The 21,721-nt window shown below is 38.0% G+C and overlaps 1 protein-coding gene across 18 annotated transcripts in view; it reads right to left on the reverse strand.

Annotated features, from left to right (window-relative positions):
- Positions 1–21,721, reverse strand: part of HELZ (helicase with zinc finger) — a 160,410-nt gene that overhangs the window by 39,325 nt on the left and 99,364 nt on the right. For all 18 annotated transcript variants that reach the window (XM_084983937.1, XM_084983936.1, XM_021066747.2 and 15 more), the window contains 5 exons: positions 18,201–18,405; positions 11,070–11,121; positions 9,564–9,754; positions 7,428–7,635; positions 136–215 (listed from right to left, as the gene is read on the reverse strand). In XM_084983937.1, the coding sequence (XP_084840063.1) occupies positions 136–215; positions 7,428–7,635; positions 9,564–9,754; positions 11,070–11,121; positions 18,201–18,405 (736 nt within the window). The remainder of the gene's footprint in view (positions 1–135; positions 216–7,427; positions 7,636–9,563; positions 9,755–11,069; positions 11,122–18,200; positions 18,406–21,721) is intronic.

Consider the following 21,721-nt stretch of genomic DNA (forward strand, 5'->3'; position numbering starts at 1 on the left):
AGTGCAACGTGATCCTCCAGATCCTCGTGAACCACAAACGTAAAAGACATACATAAAACAGAGACAGTTTTCTTTAAAACATCAAGAAAACTAAATCCAGTAGAACAATGCATTCATTAAATGTAAGCAGCGTACCTGTTTTGATTCTGTAGGCTTTTTCTCTGGTGTTCGAATCTTATTAATTTCAGGTCCAGGATTATTTGTATCACTTTTACCTAAGAAAATATTTTAAAATTCTTATAAATTGTTGTCAGTAGATGTTACAATTCTAATGACTATCCCATATTACACAAAAAAAGCAGAATATTTTAAACACTCTTCACTCATTATTGATTTATTAATACTGCTAGGATTTTGTTCTTAAATTTTCAGCATTACAGTTTCTCTGCAAGAAAGAAAATTTATAAATGAAGCAAATCTCTCTGATGGCAAAAATGTAATACGGGAATAACCTTAAAACATCAAATAATTCCAAAGATAACTAACTACCCACTCTCCAGGAATTTATAACCTCATTTTCTTAAACTGATCATAGAAAATCTCTTGACATTTTGCCTATTTATAAAAGCTTGATACTTTGGCCATTTACAAATTCAATTAAGTAAAAATCCAAATAATGCGTAAATACAATTTGGTAAAGGAATCTAAATAAAGATATTCTGAAAAGAATGCAGTTATACTTTTAAAAGCAGTAAATATCAAGCTAAATTTAAGTGGATAATAAACAGTAAAGGTAGCAATATTAAGGTTAAAAATCATAACATATATATGTATGACTGTGTCACTTGGATATGCTGCAGAAATTGGAACAACATTGTAAATCAACTATAACTTTTAAAACCTAAAAAACACACAACATAAATGATGCTAATTCGCACATGTGAAAGGCTTTTTTAATCTACAAGAACTAACTGCTGGGTATTTTTAATTCCTTGAAAGAATCCCTGATTTAGGTCCTTCCTTGAAAGTATTCTTTTAAGAATGCCACTGGAACTCTACATAGTGAATTTTCATGCCAAAATAGCCCTACTACTAAGCTTAAAGAAATGAAAACTACAATATTTGACATGAATGGGTGGGTGGAATTTTGTTTCGCAGAACAAAAACTTAGTGAACTTGAAGGTATAGCAATAGAAACTATGCAAGCTAAAACTCAAAAAGGAAAAAGAATTTCTAAAAAAATGAAGAGTGGCCACGAACTGTAGGGAAACTTTAAGAAGCCTATATGTGAGTAGTTGGAATTTCTGAAGAAGAGAAAAAAGAGGTGAGACAGAACTAATTTCTGAAGGAATAAAGGTCAAAACTTTCCAAATTTGATAAAACTGTAAACACATAGATCCAAGAAGCTCAACAAACCCCAAACACAAGAAGCATAAATTATGCCAAGGAATATTATTTTATAATAATCAAATTACTAAAACCAGTATAAACAGAAATTCTTAAAAGTAGTCAGAGAAAAAAAGACATGCTATGTGCAGAAAAACAAAGATAAGTTATGTCATGCGATTTCTCACTAGAAACAACGCAAGCAAGAAAACAGCAGAGTAACACCTAAAATACTGAAAGATCAAAACTATCAGCCAATAATTCTCTATCCTGAAAAATACCTTCCAAAAATGATGGTGAAATGAAATCATTTTTAGACATATAAATGCTGGAAGAATTCATCACCAGCAGACCTGCTCTACAAGGAATGTTAAAAGAAGTTCTTCAGGCAGAAGGAAAATCATCCAAATGTAAACATAAATATACAGAAAGAAAGAAAGACTACCAGAAGTGCTAACTACATGGATAGATACAAAGGATTATTTTTCTTATTATTTAAAACTCTTTAGGAGTTCCCGTTGTGGTGCAGTGGTTAACGAATCCAACTAGGAACCATGAGGTTGCGGGTTTGATCCCTGGCCTCGCTCAGCGGGTTAAGGATCCAGCGTTGCCGTGAGCTGTGGTGTAGGTTGCAGACGCGGCTCGGATCCAGCGTTGTTGTGGCTACAGCTTGCTACAGTTGCTGGCTACAGTTGCTGTGGCTACAGCTCTGATTTGACCCCTAGCCTGGGAACCTCCATATGCCGCGGGAGCGGCCCAAGAAATGGCAAAAAGACAAAAAAACAACAACAACAACAAAAAACAACTCTTTAGAGAGACACTTGGCTGTCTAAACAAAAATAAATGCTGTTGGGGCTTAAAAGTAAAATTCATGATAACAATACATAAAGGCCAGAAGAGGAAAAATTTAAATACTGTAAAGTTCTTTTACTGTACATGAGGTGATAAGACAAACTGGAAAGTAAACCATGGTAGGTTAAAGACATCTACTATAAACCTTAAAGCAAACACTAAAACAATAAACAAGGTTATAGCTAATAAGCCAACAAAGTAAATAAAATGGAATAAAAAATATAATACAAAGGAATGCAAAATAAAAGGAAAAGGGGAACAAAAACATATTGGACCAATTTAAAACAGACAAGAAGCTGATAAAGTAACTATATCAATAATCATATCAAGTATCAGTGGTTTAAACACCCCAGTTAAAAGGCAGAGATTGTCACTCTGGATTTCTTTTTAAAAAATCAAAAAGGGACCATATGCTAGCTAAAAGAAATGCACTTTGATCAATGGGTTTTTTTTTTTTTTTCGTATTTTTTAAATTAAAGTATAGCTGATTTACAATGTTGTGCCAATCTCTGCCCTACAGCAAAGCGACCCAGTCATTCTTTTTCTCTCATCATCCACCATCATGTTCTGTCCCAAGAGACTGGACACAGTTCCCTGTGCTATACAGTAGGACCTCACTGCCCATCCATTCTAAATGTAATAGGTTGCATCTACTAACCCCAAACTCTCAATCCATCCCACTTCCTCCCCCCTCTCCACGGGCAATGAGTCTGTTCTCCATGTCTGCGGGTCTCTTTCTGTTCTGTACACAGGTTCATTTGTAGAAATGCACTTTGAATATAAAGACATAGACAGATTAAAAGTAAATGCTGGAGTTCCTGTCATGGCTCAGCAACTAATGAACCTTGACTAACATCCATGAGAACGTGGGTTCAATCCCTGGCCTTGCTCAGTGGGTTAAGAATCCAGCATTGTCATGAGCTGTGGTATAGGTCGCAGATGTGGCTCAGATCCAGCGTTGCTCTGGTTGCTCTGACTGTGGCGTAGGCCAGTGGCTACAACTCTGATTCAACCCCTAGCCTGGTAACCTCCACATGCCGCAGGTACAGCCCTAAAAAGATCAAAAAAAAAAAAAAAAAAAAAAAAAGTAAATGTTAAAAAAAAAAAAAAATTCCGTGCTATCACCAGCCAAAAGAAAGCTAAAATGGCTACATTGATATTAAGCAAAATAAATCTCAAAGAATATTAACCAGAGGTAGTCATTCCATAATGATTAATTAATCGAGAGCATATAATCTTAAATGTTTATGCACCTAATATAAGAACTTCAAAAATCATTAAACAAAACTTAAAGGAAAAATAGATACGTTCCAATTATATTTAGAGATTTCAATATTCCTCTTTCAATTTTCTTTCTTTCTTTGCACACGGCATAGAGAAGTTCCTGGGCCAGGGATTGGACCCGTGCCACAGCTGCAGTCCAAGCCACAGCAGTGACAATGCCAGAACCTTAACCCACTGTGCCACCAGGGAACTCAATATTCATTTTTTAAAAAGTAGACAGAAAATCAGCAAAGATAGAGTAGACTTGAACAATTCTAACAACTAACTTGACCTAGAGCACTAGAGCACTACATTCTTCTCAAGTGCATATGGAACATTTACAAAGAGAGGCCACATCTTGGACCATAAAACAAATCTCAATAAATTCAAAAGGATTCAAGACATGTTCCCTTACCACAGTGGAATTTAAACAGAAATCAGTAACATAAAAATTCTTAGAAAATCCCCAATAACTGGAAACTAAAAGTCCTCTTACTAAAATAATCTATGGATCTAATTTCAAGAGAAAATAGAAAGTGTACGGAACTGAATGAAATGAAAACACAACATGGAGATTTTGTGGGATGCACTATTAAGGAAGAAAGTTATAACACTAAAATATCTATAATAATATAAGCCTCCACCTTGAAATATGTGCAAGAGGTGTATTTTTGAAAACTTTTTTTTAAAGGCTGAAAGTAAAACCTGACAGAGAAACCCTGCTCATGTATCAAAAGACTCAATACTGCTAAGACGTCAAGTCTCCCCCAAATTGCCCTACAGAGTTAATAAAATTCCAATCAAAATCCCAGCAGGCTTTTCTGTAGAAACTGACAAGCTGATTCTAAAATGTATGTGAAAATACAAACAACCTGGAATAGACAATTTTGGGGAAAGAAAAAAAAAAACACAGTTGGAGGACTCATACTACTTGATTTCAAGGCTTTTGTAAAGCTCTAGTCATCAAGACAGCATATTTGGCATAAACAAAATAGGCATCAACAGAACAGAATAGAGGCTTCACATATGAGGTAAACTGATCTGCAGCAAAGGCACCAAGTTAGTTTAATGGAGGAAGGAGTGTTTTCAACAAATGGTGTTAGAACAACTGATATATATACATATACATATGCAGAAACAAAACAAAACAAAACAACAAAAAAAAACCCATCAATTCTTACCTGACACCATATAAAAAAATTAACTCAAAGTGGTCCTGATGCAAGAGCTAAAACTATGAAACTTTTAGAAAAAAAACATAGAAGATCTTTGTGATCTTGAATTAGGCAGCAAAAGAATTTTAGACATAATACCGAAAACATGACCCATAGAAGAAAAGAATAGATAAACTGGACTTCATCAAAAATGGGAACTTCTACTATTCTCTGAAACATACTGTTATGAAAATGAAAAGGCAAGCCATACCCTGGGAAAAAACATTCTCAAAACATACATCTAATTAAACATTTATATCCAATATGTATAAAGAATTATTGTAACTTAGTAAGACAGACAAATCAATAAAAAGGGAGACAAAAGGTATAAACAGACACTTCATCAAAGATATATAGAGGGCAAATGAGTCCAACCAAAAGACATCCAAAGTCATTAGTCATTAGGAACATGAAAATTAATACTGCTGTCAGATACTATCAGATATCCACAAGCAAAGGTAAAATTAAAAAGACTAACAATACCAAGTGCTAATGAGAATGTGAAGCAACCGGAAATCTCTCACATTACCAGGAGAAATGAAAAATAGTTTGGTCACTTTGGAGCACAGTACAGCAGTTTCTTATAAAGTCAACAAATACGCTCAGAAATCTCACTCCTAGGTATTTAACAAAGAAATGAAAATATGTTCAACACATATGTTCATAGCAGCTTTACTCATAAAGCCAAAAATTAGAAATAATTAAAGTATCCATCAGTTGATGGTAGATAAAAACATTGTGGTTCACCCATATACGGGAATACTAATCAACAGTGAAAAGGAATAAACTACTGACACAGACAACGTGAGTAAACCTCAAAAGTATTAAGCTAAGTGTATAAAGCCAGGTACTATGATTCCATTTATACGACAAACTAAAGACAAAAGTATAGGGGCAAAAGTCAGATTAGTAGCTGCCTGGGCTTGGAGGTTGGAGGAGGAGGCTGACTGCAAAGGGAACTTTTTGAGGTAATATAAATACCTAATATCTTGATAATGGTGGTGAGTAACAACTCCGTCTATTTGTCAAAACACATCAAACTATACATCCTAAGGGTGAATTTTACTACATAAAAACTATACCTCGATCAACCTGACTTTAAGAAATATAGTTTCCACTGTGGTGCAGTGGGTTAAGAATCTTACTGCAGCAGCTTGGGTCGCTAATGAGGCGTGGGTTCAATCCCTGGCTGGCACAGTGAGTTAAATGATCTGGCATTGCTACAGCTATATCTAGGATTCAATCCTTGGCCTGGGAACGTCCACATGTCACAAGTGCAGCTGTTAGGGGGAAAATATATATATATACATACATATATACAAATACAGAGAGAGAAAGAGAGAGAGGAGTTCCCAAAGTGGTACAGTAAATTAAGAAGCCACTGCAGCAGCTCGAGTTGCTGCAGAGGCACAGGTTCAATCCCCAGCCTGGTGCAGTGAGTTAAGGATCCAGTGTGGCTGCAGCTGTGATGTAGGTCACAACTGCAGCTTGGATTCAGTTCTTGACCTGGGAACTTCCATATGCTGCAGATGTGGCCACAACAAAAGAGAGAGGGTAATTTTTCCTTATTCATAATTCTATTAGAAGAGTTCCCTGGTGGCCTAGCATTTAACGATCTGGCGTCATCATCTGTGATCTGCTGTGGCTCAGATCACTGCTCTGGCATGGGTTCAATCCCTAGCCTGGGAAGTTCCGCATGCCAAAAAAAAAAAAATTCTAGTAGACAAGAGACTGCAATTTGCATAAGAAATAACTATTTTAAATCAATTATTGCCATGGTAGCATTAATATTCAGTATGCCATAAAATATTTTGGATCAAAAAAAGTTTAGTGGGAAAGGGTTTTCTGTCTCAATTTAAATGGCTAGCATTTAAAAAATTAAAATATTAACATTTTTTCAGGAAATCGGTATCAATCATAAGTGGTAGGTCGCATGCAAATTTTGTATCTGTGGATATATATCTATATCTTCTGGAGAAAAGATCCATAGTTTTCACATCAGATTCCTCCTCAAAAAACTAAACACAGAGTTGCCATATGATCTAGCAATCCCATTCCTGGGCACATAGCCAGACAAAACTCTAATTTGAAAAGATACGTGAACTCCACATTCACAGCAGCACTATTCACAATAGCCAAGACATGGAAACAATCTGAATGTCCATCAACAGATGAATAGATAAAACATGTGGTGTGTGTATATATATTTTTCCCCCAATAGCTGCACTTGCGACATATGGAATATTAAAAAAGAATGAAATGATGCCATTTGTAGCAAGATAGATGGACCCAGAGATTACCATAGTTAAGCAAAGCAAGTCAGAAAGAGATAGACAAAAACCATATATCACTTATATGTGGAATATAAAATATGAAACAAATCGACATATGTATAAAACAGAAACACACTCACAGATTTAGAGAACAGACCTGTGGTTGCCAAAGGGGAGGAGGAGTAGGGGAGGAAAAGATTAGGAGTCTGGGGTTAGCAAATGCAAACTATTATATATCGGATAGATAAACAATAAGGTCCTACTGTATAGCACAGGAAACGATACTCAATATCCCATGATAAAGCATAATGGAAAAGAAGATGAGAAAGAATGTACATATATAACTGAGTCGCTCTGTGGTAGAGCAGAAATTAACACAACGTTATAAATCAACTATATTTCAATAACTTTTTAAAGAAACCAATCATACTGTTAAAGGAACTTGATATGCTGATACATATCATCAATTTAGGAACATGAGAACAGCAGAGCAGCTCACCATTTCGACTTTGCTCATGTTGATCCTTCTCCTGATGCTGGTTTTGTGGCTGCCCTATGCTGACAGGCGGATGATGCCCAAGGCCGTAAGGTATGGGAGAGCCCCGTCCATGTGTCTGTAAGAGGTTCATGTTGTAGGCCATCGCTGCCTGGTGTGTAATGATTCGAGGATCAACTGCAAACCTACCCTGGTATCCTGTCCATGGTACCTGGGTTATTATTACAAATAAAATAATTGCATTAAGTTCATTTTGGAAGGCAAATTGCTATAGTGCTATTAATTAGGAAAGAAGAAATACACACAGAGATGTTAATTTTATCAAAATGAACAACTACAAAGTCAATGCTAATAGAAGCGACTGATAGAATCACTGCTATGTGCTAACCGAAAGAAAAAAAAAAGGCTGCTTGAGTCTTTACTGTGTAAGGGAAAACTGACCATTTTTCAGGTTAGGAAGAAGTCAAGGACCTAAAATTGATAATCATTCCTGTGGCATCAAATCGTTTTAGAGTCTTGAATCATTTTCCTCAATGTGAATGCAAATTATGCAAATTATGTCACAGATTACCATGAAAAGTGTAACTACATAGCTGAATAAAGAGAACAGGGAAAGTTTTTTTTTTCAAAAATTCTAAGAAGTCTCATCTCAAAAAATAGGTATTCTAGAGTTCCCACTATGGCACAGTGGGTTAAGGATCTGGTGCTGTCTCTGCAGCAGCTTGGGTCACTGCTGAGGCATGGGTTTGATCCCTGGCCTGATAAAGTGGGTTATGGATCCAGCATTGCTGCAGCTGTGGTGCAGATCACAGCTGGGGCTCAGATTCAATCCCTGATCCAGGAACTTGCACAGGCCTCAAGCACTGCACGCCCCCCTCCAAAAAAAAATAGGTATTCCAATTTTATATGATCATTTAATGTTCATTTACTGCAGGCAAAATTCAAACAGGCCATTAATTTAATTAATGCTTTTGATTAATTCAACTCTTCCCTTAAACCACAGAAAGAGAAAATTGCTTTAGGTGTATCTAAATACATAATCTCTGCATGTTAACATAAAAGGAATAAACACAATGACATCTGATTTACTGCCTCTATTATTTTATTATAACTGTTAAGTGTAGACTCTTAGAAATCTTATATAAGAAAAGGCTCTTTGGCCTAGTAAAATGAAATATAAATCCTAAGGGACTTACTATTAAAAGAAGATGATGTATAATGTTGCCAGGCTGTCTGGGAAGAAATAACTCAGCTAAAATGGAAAGTCTATGGGGAGTGGGCATGAATTACATATTTCCTACTGACGGTCATTCTCTCTGGCTGCCATGATTGTGAACTATCATGAACAGTATGGTTCGCAGCTGAGACACTTTTGCACTTTGGGATTGTGGACAAGGGCGTCAAAAATCCTTGGTAATGATCACCTCTACCTGATGTTATAATACTTGTCTGAAAGGAAAGAAATATTGTCTAGGCTAAAATTCCTGAATTTGGAAATATTACTGCATCAGCAAATTTTTTAAATTACCAAAATATTCAACTCTTCAAGGAAGTAAAAATTAACTTTATGCAAGAAGGAAGTCCTCTAAAAATCTACAGACTTAGAAAGGATTTAATAATGTTTTTCAGTACCAGCAGTATTTCATAAGGCATGGGATTTCTCAGATAAATTTAGATCCAAAGGAGCTGGACTAATTCAAGCCTCTCTGCCTCCTCCGAAGAACTGTATTTCTTAGGAAGAGTTAGTGATTTATATAAGAAAGAAAAAGCAGAAGATGAAATAAAAATACCACTTTACAAAATAAGAGTCCAGTTGACTGGCTCTGTTAAATTTTAGCCCAATTTTCCCCAGTAAAAATATTTTAAAACAATAAAACACTTCTCAATCAAAACATCCAATTTACAGATTCCTTCATAGCCACTGACAATCTAGTAACTAATTGTAAGCAACAATTCACATTTCTGTAGTCATTTCAAATTTGAGGGTTAAAGATAAGAGCACTTTGAAGGAACCTTAGAGGCATTGAAAAGTTAAAAAGAGAGAGTGAGAGATTGGTAGAATACCATTTGGGACAGTCACTATTTTGGTGAAGGCTATTTTAACTTATTCAAGAGAGAGTATCTCAAATGTCTACTTACAGGTAAAGGCACCGACATAACTACATTCCCTCCATAGACAGCAGGTACGTAAAGAATACTTGTCCCAGTGTGAGGATCTATTCTTTGAACAGGGCTTGGAGATTTCCCCAAATTTGGGTGAGGTCCAAGGGGGGGTGGAGGAGTATATGCTCTAATAGGATTGCCAATAAGTACAGAAGGATTGGGCTGAACTGAAAGAATAAATAGAGAAAGGTACACTTAATCGCTATACATAATTACCTAGACAAAAATAATTAATATTATCCAACAGCAAAATATATTTCCCAGATTTGCCGCAAAGTATCTTATAATCAAAGAATTACCAGTGTGGAAGAGTAAAGCATATTAAAAACGTAACCATGGAGCTCCGTAGTGGCTCAGTGGTTAGCGAACCCCGACTAGCATCCAAGAGGACATGGGTCTGACCCCTGGCCTCACTCAGTGGGTTAAGGATCCATCGCTGCTGTGAGCTGTGGTGTAGGTCGCAGATGCGGCTTGGATCTCTAATTGCTGTGGCATAGGCCAGCGGCTACAGCTCCCATTGGACCTGGGAACTTCCATATGTCCCAGGTGCAGTCTTAAAAAGACAAAAAGACCAAAAAAAAAAAAAAAAAAAAAGTAACTATTTCACCACATTCCCTAAAATTTGCTTGATATATACAAAGTATTCCTTTTATAAATTAGCAAAGTTTTAAATGTCTTCCAAGGAGCTGGTGACGTGTCCTTCAAGAGAGAAAACCACGCATACACAGTAAACATTCTCCTAAGATCAGAAAGCATACACAATTCTTCAGAATAAAGTTCTGACCTGTAATTGTAACACAGCCACATACAAAATGGTTAAGCAATTATCGTTTAAAAGCATAATTGTGGAACATTTTCAATGATTTAAATAAATTTTATCTTGAATTTTGTATGATCCAATATTTGCGCGATATAAAAACTTATGTTGGAGTTCCCGTCGTGGCGCAGTGGTTAACGAATCCGACTAGGAACCATGAGGTTGCGGGTTCGGTCCCTGCCCTTGCTCAGTGGGTTAACGATCCGGCGTTGCCGTGAGCTGTGGTGTAGGTTGCAGACGCGGCTCGGATCCCACGTTGCTGTGGCTCTGGCGTAGGCCGGTGGCTACAACTCCGATTCGACCCCTAGCCTGGGAACCTCCATATGCCGTGGGAGCGGCCCAAGAAATAGCAAAAAAGACAAAAAAAAAAAAAAAAAAAAAAAAAAAAAAAAAAAAAACTTATGTTACATAGAAGACTTAAATGTTTATACTCAAAACTCACATATAGATACCTTGGTATCTATAAAAGCACTCCTTTTCAGAAATGACATCTGAGCATTCACAACAACAGATGTGTTGAATAAAAGAGTTACACGAGTTCCAAAGTGTGTGTGTGTGTGTATGTGTGTGTCCCTCTCCCTCTCCTCCTCTTTCTAAAGATGAAATTTGGGATAAATTTCTTCCATCATAAAGCAAATTTTCATAGGGCTAATTTTTCTACTTACCAATTCCATCATTCTGGAAATGATCATTCTGGGTATGGTGGAGGCTTTTCCCCTTTACAGAAAAAAAAATTTGAACACATCTTACATTAAAGAACAGTAACCATTTTCCTAATCCTATGAAAAATAAATGATGTATATAGCAACAATTAAAATTTAAAGACTGTGAGTCTGTAATTAATAACCATTTGACAGCTTTGAGCCACCTTTCTTTTAAACATTAAGTCATGGTGCTAGGCCTCAGGTTTTCCCAATTTTAAATTAAAGATATCTAAAATTATTTTTCCTTTCCTTATAAAAATAAATCTGCATCAATATGACAGAAACCTAAATTCTAGTCCTTTTCAGCTTCTCCATAAATTTTATATGAATTAAATGATGAAATGTAAAAGCTGTTTTCAAGGGGAAAATATCAGTCTTCTATTCTTGAGGATGAGAAGCTTTAGAAGATTTAAATAAGTGTTATAAATATACTTTGGTATCTATGATATTTTGAGTGTGATCTGTGTTATCTTAAAGTGTAAAAATTTACTGAAAGAGGAGGAAAATAGTGTCATAATCTGCTTAAGAGAAGGCACAAATTTTTAAAGAAAGCAACATAGCAATATATGTCAAAAGAATAAAAAAATGTACATACATACGCTTTAATCCAGTAACTGCACTTCCAGGAATTTATCCAAATGAAATAATAGTAGATTTGGCTACAGGTGTTCATCACAGCCTTGTTTATGCATGTCATAAAATGCTAACAATGTTCATTATTAGAAGATTTATTAAATATGCAATGGCAGTTTCATGACATGCTACTCTACCATTAAAAATGATGACTTCAAATGATATTTGAAGAGACAATGGTTCTGGCCTTTAAAAAATTTTTTTTCTCTTTCCATTGGCTAAATATAACACACAAAGCCATTATACAACACAAGTAGCACATGACACAAGTTACCCTTAGACCACATAAGTTTTTTATACATTACATCTAAAAACTAAAGTGGGGGGAATAATGTCTATAGCAGGAAGAAAAATTCATTCTTGACCAAAGCAAAGGTACAGTGATGCCTCATTTACCTCTCTATGTAACTCTCAACAACTCTAAATATTCAGATCAGCACTGAACATCTGAAGGTTTACGATGGGTTGGTTAGGTATGCGGAGGCAAGAGCACTAAGCTCTAATTCTTAAAAAGTCAGAAAAAATAGTCAAAAAAGCATAGTTGGTCCTTTAACCAGAAGAGAATGTTCACAGTGATTATCACTGGCTATAAAAAAGAAACTTCTGAAGAATAGAGAAGTGAAAAGAGAAGCAAGCAGAAGAAAGGAGAAAAGGCAAAAAGGAGAAAAGAGCAGGTGGCAGTGATGGCAGCAGTAGGAGGGAAGATCAGAAGCATAAGCAACTAGAAGCGACAACAAGAACAGCCACGAAAACATACAGTGACAGAAGAAAGGAAAGTCAGCAACACAGAGATAAGAGTTCCAAGAGGCCAATAAACCATTTACAGGGGTTTTTTGGTTTGTTTTTGTCTTTTTCCTTTTTTTTTTTTTTTTTTTGCTTTTTAGGGCCGCACCTGCGGCATATGGAAGTTCCCAGGCTGGGGGTCAAATCAGAGCTATAACTGCTGGCCTACACCACAGCCCAGCAACACTAGACCTGAGCCGTGTCTGTGACCTGTACCACAGCTCATGGCAACCCTGAATCCCTGACCCCTGAGTGAGGCCAGGGATCGTACCAGCATCTTCATGGATCCTAGTCAGATTTATTTCCGCCACGCCACAAGAGGAACTCCCAACCATTTAGGTTTCTTCGCCTCTAAGGACCCATCAACCAGGGCAATTGTGTAGCATGTAAGGAAAACACAGCAAACGAGTCAAAGTGTGGTAGGCAGAACAGCCCCCAAAGATGTACATACCCTAATCCCTAGAATCTGCGAATATGCCATGTTAACGTGGCAAAAGGGGCTCTGCAGATATAATTAAAGACTTAATACAATACAATGATCCTAGATTATGTGGGTAGGCCCAATTCAATCTGAGCCCTGAAAGCAGAGAAATTTCTCCAGTTGGAGTCAAACTGGTTGGACAGAAAAGGAGGGAAGAGATGTGACAGAGGGGAGTCAGAGACTCCGAGTGAGATGAGGATCAATGCGCTGCTGACAGAGCATACTCTGAGGTACAGGGACCACACAGGAGAACTGGAGAGAAGCCTCCAGAAGCTAAGAATGTCTCCTAGCTGGCAGCCAGCAGGGAAACAGGGACCAGAGTCCCTACGACCAGAAGGAACTGGATTCTGCCAACAACCTCCATGACCTTAGAAGCAGATCCTTCCTAGAGCCTCCGGTAAGAGCCCAGTCAACCAGCACCTGGACCTTGGCACTGGGAGACCTGGAGCCAAGAAACCAACCAAAACAACATCTGCCCCAAAGAAATGTGAGATAATAAATAGATAGGTTTTCAAGCTACTACATTTGTACTAACAGCAGCAAAAGGAAACCAATGCAAAGAGAAACCGGAGTCTAGAGTAATCCCTCACGGTAAAACTGGAAGCACACCAGACAATATACACCGGCACTCTGGGTGCTGTGTGATAAACTAAGTGAAAACACAACTTGGAAAGATCCAAGTTGATCCAACACATCACAGTGTTGTTGTGATGACTCTGTTGACACAGATGAGGCATACAAGGTATAAAGGGATCTAGAAGTTCCCATCATGGCACAGTGGAAACGAATCTGACTGGGAACCATGAGGTTGCAGGTTCCATCCCTGGCCTCGCTCAGTGGGTTAAGGATCCCACATTGCCATGAGCTATGGTTTAGGTCACAGAAGCAGCTCAAACCTGGCACTGCTGTGATTTGACCCCTAGCCCAGGAACCTCCACATGACGAGTGTGGCCCTAAAAAGCAAAAAAAAAAAAAGCTCTAAATATCTAGAACTTTATCTGTTTAAGTCACTATTGATTCTCTGAGACTAGAACATTGCCTGGCTCAATAAATATTGTTGAATGAATGCAAGGGAAAAAAGTAACTTGGGGCCTATCATGTAAAAATATAACGGCTTATCTGCAAGCATAATTCAGCACTCTGTACAGTTCAATACAGGAAAAACTCCTCTAGCATATTTTGATTTAGCATGCAACTGAAGAGCAGTAAGCATCCTTGGCCTATACACAATATACAGTTCTGGTAGCATATAAACAAAACAATACAGCAGAAAGCTAGAGCTAACTATATATAAAAATCATTTCATAATGACAGTTCCAAAGTTTTGCTAATAAAGTTTAACTTTGGTAGAATGCTTATAGGCAAATGTAGTTCATACTACCTTTTTTTTTTTTTTTTTTTTTTTTTTTTTGGTCTTTTTTTGCTATTTCTTGGGCTGCTCCCGAGGCATGTGGAGGTTCCCAGGCTAGGGGTCGAACCGGAGCTGTAGCCGCCAGCCTCTGCCAGAGCCACAGCATCGCGGGATCCGAGCCGCGTCTGCAACCTACACCACAGCTCACGGCAATGCTGGATCCTTAACCCACTGAGCAAGGGCAGGGACCGAACCCGCAACCTCATGGTTCCTAGTCAGATTCGTTAACCACTGCGCCACAGCGGGAATTCCATACTACCTATTTTTTGAGGGCCATCTTTTTACTCGGCATTTGTTCATTCAAATATTTATTTTTTCATCCACTCACACTTTCATTGTTTTCCATTTATTCATTCAATAAATGTTTATGAGGACCCCACCCTATGTCCACCCCCAGCTGGGCACTGAGGCTGAGCTACATAAGACTGACATGTTTTCTAATGTCTGGACAGTGAGACAACAAAAACAGCTAGAGATAGAGAAAAAAACTCACAAACTAAAATCTATAAAATAATGCTACAGTCTTTTCAGGGATCCACTTCTGAATATTATCTATCTTTTGAATAGTTTCTATAGTGTGTGCAAATGAATCTGTTCTACTTTAGCAAAGCTTCCAAATGCTGCCCCCAAGCAGGTGCCCCAGGAGTAAGCAGAACGAAGACAGGCAAGTGGTTTTTCTACATTCCACTTCTGCAGGCACCCAAGAAACACTTTCCTGTAAAGGGATGCCTGGCGAGGGTGATGCACTGAAGGGTTATTAGCTAGGACAACCCAATCCTGGGTCCCCTAAGATTTTGTACCTTTGCTAACCTTCTTACAGAACTGGCATCTTCATGAGGAGAAGAGTTATTTGACTGACAAACAGCTACGAGTATGCTTTGTTGCCAAATACAGTCCTGAGAAAGTAGGTCCTGGAGCATGTTTAACCACCATCCAGCCTTCTGATTACCTTATCTACATGAAAATCTTACTGGGATTTTACATCTTAGTCTAACATTAAAAATACTAATTTTTACTATTTCTTAGGCATAGAATTGTGTTAAAAGTTAAAAAGTGTATGGCTTAGTATCACATTTTCAGAAATAGCATTGTTTTCTCACAATGAAGTGAATCCCTTTCATCAGAAGCCTCTAGCATGACATAAAATATTTGGGATTTGTTTCAAAATTCTCCAGTGTGTATATATGTGATGATGGTGGAGTGGGAGAAGTGGGCTGTAGATGAAACAAGATTAAGAATAAATTGATAATGAATGAAGCTTGATGAAAGGAAATTCATTATACACTTCTATTTATGTGTATAGTTGAAATTTTCTAGAATAGAAAGTTAGATTTAAAAAAAGACTCCAGTACAAATTCAATCCTCAAAATAATTTACTGCAAGTAAAATTAAGTACTGGGGAGCAAAGGGAGAGATGAAGACAAAAATAACCTTTGGTTCACCATATCTTAATTATTTTAAATTATTATTATTATACGTGATATAAATAACTTTAAATAATCATGTATATAAATAATTAGTGAACAACTTAGTGACAGGGAAATAGCTAATGATATCTACTGAATCAGTGAAGAAATTTTTGTAAAAAGTTAAGAAGAAAAAATTGGGGAGATAACAGTGGACTTTACACAATCCTCCTACTGAAAGAATAAAGCCACACTACACTCTGCGGGATGCATCATAACTACTATTCGCCTATCAGATACGTTACTGAGCATCCCATACGTGCAAAGAGTGGGATTGGGCACTAGGGCCATAAAAAGTATAAAGAATAGGATTTTTGTTTTTGGGGAGCTTATGGTTTTGGAAAAGCAAGTGGATTCAACACATATTTTCTTCATATTTAAAATGAAAACAAAAAGCAAACTGCAAGTTCTTGCCTAGGGTCAGTACACAACTGGTATCATGGCTTGAATCTAGCAGCACCTGTATATTAATGGATGCTAACATAGCTCAGTTAAGTAAAAAGAGTTTATTGTAGTTACTCTTTAGTATTTAAGAAAGTGCAAAAGGTATAATGATTGCAACATTTTAAATAAAAACAATAAGATTTAGAATTTTCTTCCTGGGTTCCCTATCCTTCACCTACTTGCAGCTACTTGCTGTTCCCCGGAAAGCCTACTCTCTCACGCCTCTTGCTTTTTGTATGAGCTCTTTATTCAGCTTCATTCATTCATCTAAAAAATACTTCCTAGCATCTATGATGAGCCAGATGTTGTTCTAGACACAGAGGCTAGAGCAGTATATAGTACAGGCAAAAATCTCTGCCCTAAGGGAGCTTATATTCTAGCTTGGTTTTTTGTTGTTTTTTTTTTTTTTTTTTTTTTTGTCTTTTATCCTTTATTGGGCCGCACCTGCGGCATATGGAGGTTCCTAGGCTAGGGGTCTAATTGGAGCTATAGCCACTGGCCTATGCCACAGTCACAGCAACGCCAGATCTGAGCCAAGTCTGAGACCTACACCACAGCTCACGGCAACGCCGTATCTTTCACCCACTGCGCGAGGCCAGGCATTGAACCCGCAACCTCATGGTTCCTAGTTGGATTCCTTTCCACTGCGCCACAACGGGAACTCCTATATTCTAGTTTTTGAGATATCTCTCTGACCTCCCACTATCTACATGCACTCGGTGGGCTCCATGGTGGGAACGGCCTCGAATCCACCTACTTCCTCTGACCCTCCACCTCTGCCCCAAGAGGATGGGGCTAATTTGCTTCTCTGGCACCTACCCTCACAGCTGTTCTATAGAAGTAACTTAACTCTCTGATAAACAAGTTGATTATTAATAATATTAATACTGTAGCCTTAGAAACCTAGAGGATTCACTTATGCAAAATGCTTAACCTCCTTATAATCCCAAGTAACGAGTGCATTATTGCACATCATGTTCATTTTCACTAAACTCAGACAACAGAAAATTCACACAGAAAGCAGGTCTTGTCTCAGTTTAATACCTACTTAAAAGATTTTCAAGATATTAAACCATTAATTATTGCATACATATTAAGTTTTACATTTTTAAAATGAAGCCCAAACTGGCATACTCTCTTATTTCATGTCAGTAAGTTTAATATCATGCTGATGTCTATAAATATACCCCAAACCAGAACAAACACTAAATACATAACTTTCTTTTCTAGATGGTAAGTGCAAGCATTTTTTTTTTTTCAGGCAATCTAGCAAATAAACCAGCTGTCTCTGCCCAAAATAACTATAGTTCAAAAGTAGAAACGGCCTTGATTCCCCTACATGCAGTTTCAGACTGGACTACTTCTTACACAACAAATACTGGTCAAAATCAATTAAAGTCATCTTTTAAGAAGTCAGCCAAACTTTCCCACTTGTCAGTGAATGAAATGAATTGGTCATCAACAAAAGATTAGAACCATTTTCTTTATACAAAGTTATTATAATATTATTCCTTATAAAAATTATGCTATAAGAACATGTTTCAATACATGCGCCCATCTTTTAAACTGCTTTGTTTTATTCCCATCTTGCTAAAAGAAGTCTCTCCGTGAAGAGGACCAGAGGTTATATTATACAAAGGACACCAGACACAATCAGGTACTTGAAAACTTGGATGATTATGACATTAAGCATGGCTAAATGCCACACTACACTCTCACATGTCCAAACTGGACCAGTTCCTTGCAGAAACTGCTTGCTTTCAAATGTAACCCTCAATTCTAATAACATAAAGTAACTTGCAGCCCCATAAACTTCGGGCACCTCTGTGCTCTTCTCTCCCTTTAACCTCTTTAATTTCACTAGAAGGTTTTACCTTGGGGGGTGACTGCTGCAATTTGGTGGCATTTCCTGTATGCTGCACTCTTAGGGCCCGGGGGATAAATTCAGGTGCCAGTGGATTCAACACATATGTCTTCTTTAATTCCAAAGCCTCGAGCTGAGCTTTGATCTGTTCAAAAGTGATTCCGTGTAGGCTATTATTTTCATGACACAGGGCAATAAACCGCTCCCAAAATTTCCTACAGAAAAGATTTAGAAGATCAGTTTATAATTTCAGTGGACAAGATCACAGAAATGAATATAAACAACGAAAGATAATTTAGAATTCTGCCCCCACTGCCAAACCCTTAGGCCCAATATTTATCTATGATTCAGGTATAATCTTCCCACCAGATCACAAGACTTCGGAAGTTTGGTTCTGAAACTACAGTCATGTCTAGTACTTCGGAACATAAAAATTATGCTCTCAATTTTTTTTTTTAATTAGAATAGAATTGATTTACAGTGTTGTGTCAATTTCTGCTCTCAATTAATTCTGGCTGATCAATGAAAGTAACATGGTCAGTGCTCAGCTATGCACATTAATCTGGTTTTGTTATCCACACAAGAAAGGACTTCAAAACTGCTAACTCATGTTGGGGAAGATGTGTACTTCTGGGCAAACTCACACAGGCATTTGTATGGGTACATATTACACATTATATACACAGACATTATGCACATACCTATCAATAAATTTGAATTGTGGGGCCAAAGTATCCTCGTGCTGGATGACTAAGAAAAGCCAACTCAGGAGTTCCCGTTGTGGCTCAGTGGTTAACGAATCCGACTAGGAACCATGAGGTTGAGGGTTCGGTCCCTGCCCTTGCTCAGTGGGTTAAGGATCTGGCGTTGCCGTGAGCTGTGGTGTAGGTTGCAGACGCGGCTCGGATCCCGCGTTGCTGGGGCTCTGGCGTAGGCCGGTGGCTACAGCTCCGATTCGACCCCTAGACTGGGAGCCTCCATATGCCGCGGGAGCAGCCCAAGAAATGGCAAAAAAGAAAAGCCAACTCAGACATAAATCTGAGCCACAAGGTTGATAATTTTCATGAGGAACTTAAGTAACTAGCTACTCTTATATTTTTCTTTTAGTTAACTGATGCTTGTCACAAGCACAGCTTATAACAATAAAGGAGTTAAATTATGAAAAATACAGGAAGTTGGAATGCTAATTTTAAAGATGATCATATCCTAATCAAATGAATAAATGTTAAAGGAGAAAAATACACTCAAAATTGTTCCAGCGGCATATTTTGTCCCTTGAGTTTTAAAAATTGACCTCCAAATACTAAAAATATTAAGTACATGTTACAAGAGACAAGATATAAAAAGTTTTAAGATTTTAAATGACTATTATAAATACACATACCTGGAGTTCCCACTGTGGCTCAGTGGTTAACGAGACGAGGGTTCAATCCCTGGCCTCGCTCAGTGGGTTAAGGATCTGGCATTGTCGTGAGCTGCAGTGTAGGTCGCAGACTTGGCTGAGATCTGGCCTTGCTGTGGCTGTAGTGCAGGACGGCAGCTGTAGCTCTGATTGGACCCCTAGCCTGGGAACCTTCATATGCCCCAGGTGTAGCCCTAAAAAGACAAAAAGACAAAACAAATAAATAAATAAATATGCATACCTAGCTTTAATATGAGGTTCAAATAGTGTTTTATTATGCTGTAAAAGATATGGACTATGTACTATGGTTTCTTCCCAAGTTGGTACCCTTGTGTCTAGGTGGACAGCAGGTAATCAAAATGACTTTAAGAAGCACAAATGAAAGGGTTTATGTTATAAAAGTTACTGCATATGAATGGGAATGGAGTTATTAATATATCCATACAACTTTGCAGTATTTAATTTCAAACCACCTCTTTCTCACAAATGCTTTCTACCATGTTTTCTAACTTTTTTTTTTTTTTTCTTTTTGCTATTTCTTGGGCTGCTCCCACGGCATATGGAGGTTCCCAGGCTAGGGGTTGAATCGGAGCTGTAGCCACCGGCCTACACCAGAGCCACAGCAACGCGGGATACGAGCCGCGTCTGCAACCTACACCACAGCTCACGGCAACGCCGGATCCTGAGCAAGGGCACGGACCGAACCCGCAACCTCATGGTTCCTAGTCGGATTCGTTAACCACTGAGCCACGACAGGAACTCCTCTAACTTTTTAAAGATGAGTTTAAGGAGTTCCTGAGATGACTCAGAGGAAATGAATCTGACTAGTATCCATGAGGATCAGGTTCGACCCCTGACTTCACTCGGTGCGTTAAGGATCCAGCATTGCCGTGAGCTGTGGTGTACACCACAGCTACGGCAACACCAGATCCCAGCCATGTCTGCGACCTACACCACAGCTCACGGCAATGCCAGATCCTTAACCCACAGAGCGAGGCCAGGGATTGAACCTGCGTCCTCATGGATGCTAGTCAGATTCATTTCTGTTGAGTCACAACGGGAACTCCCAGTTCAGGTTTTAATAATCCATTTCTTATGGCACAATTTCATTTCCAGCTTACAGAGCCAAAATGCCAGAACTTGCTCTATTTTCAAGCTCCTTTTTAAACTCCATACCATGTCCCTATACTGTCCTCACTGACTTCAACTGCACTAAAATGACATCGAGTTAAGCAGAACCTTTAAACATCCTCATATGTTACAAGAAGCTGGTAGCCTGGTGACAGACTTCATCTACAAGATCACAGGGATCTCAAGGAAGTAGCCTTCGAGTTATACGATGCATTTCAGAAGTAACATTAAACACTTGCTATAAGCTAATCAAGTTAAATGAATTCCAAAAGTAATGCGGAATTTCTATCGTAAATCTCACTTGTCTTTTGATTGCCCCACTAAAAAGCAAACTGGTCAAGCATATGGATTCTAGAACTAGCCTGCCTGGGATCCAGTCATGGCTCTGTTGTTCAGAAGCTCTGCAACTTTGGGCAAGTTATTTAACCTCTCCATGCCTCAGCTTCCTCATGGGTTACACAGGGCGCCAACAGCACCAATGTCATTATACCATGTCACTAAAGAGACTTTTATTTCCCACTTTTAAACTTTCAGAAAAATGTGTTCTTTCCCTCAAAAACTCTTAAAGAGTATTCTAAAAATATTCCTTTTTTCTCTCTTTGTGAAACCTCGTTCAAAGACTCTCACATTGTCCCTGAACTCAGTTCTTTAAGGAACCACTACACGTGGCATCATGAGGCATTTCAGAACACATAACGGAAGATTACCTGAGAATTTCAACCACACTCAGACTAAAGAATTCACCACTACGGTTATTTAAGGCATCACCAGTTCTCAGCCCATCCCTAAAATGTTAACATATTATGTCAACATTTTGCTCTGGTAACACTGGTAACCAAGTGTGTCACTACACTGTAATGTAAGTACTACTTTCAGAGGACAAAATCTTACTTTTAATCACCACATGAACACAGAGTTCAGTTTTATTTTTATGTTAACCTTGCTTCTAGGATCACATTCGGTGTCCTTAGGTCATAGAGAGAGGGGCTGTGTGCACA

The sequence above is a fragment of the Sus scrofa genome, chromosome 12 (genome assembly GCF_054392235.1).
Source record: "Sus scrofa isolate SSC_HxYL_T2T_F1_AM1 chromosome 12, Sscrofa_HxYL_maternal_Yorkshire_Landrace_v2.0, whole genome shotgun sequence".
NCBI classification, from domain to species: domain Eukaryota; kingdom Metazoa; phylum Chordata; class Mammalia; order Artiodactyla; family Suidae; genus Sus; species Sus scrofa.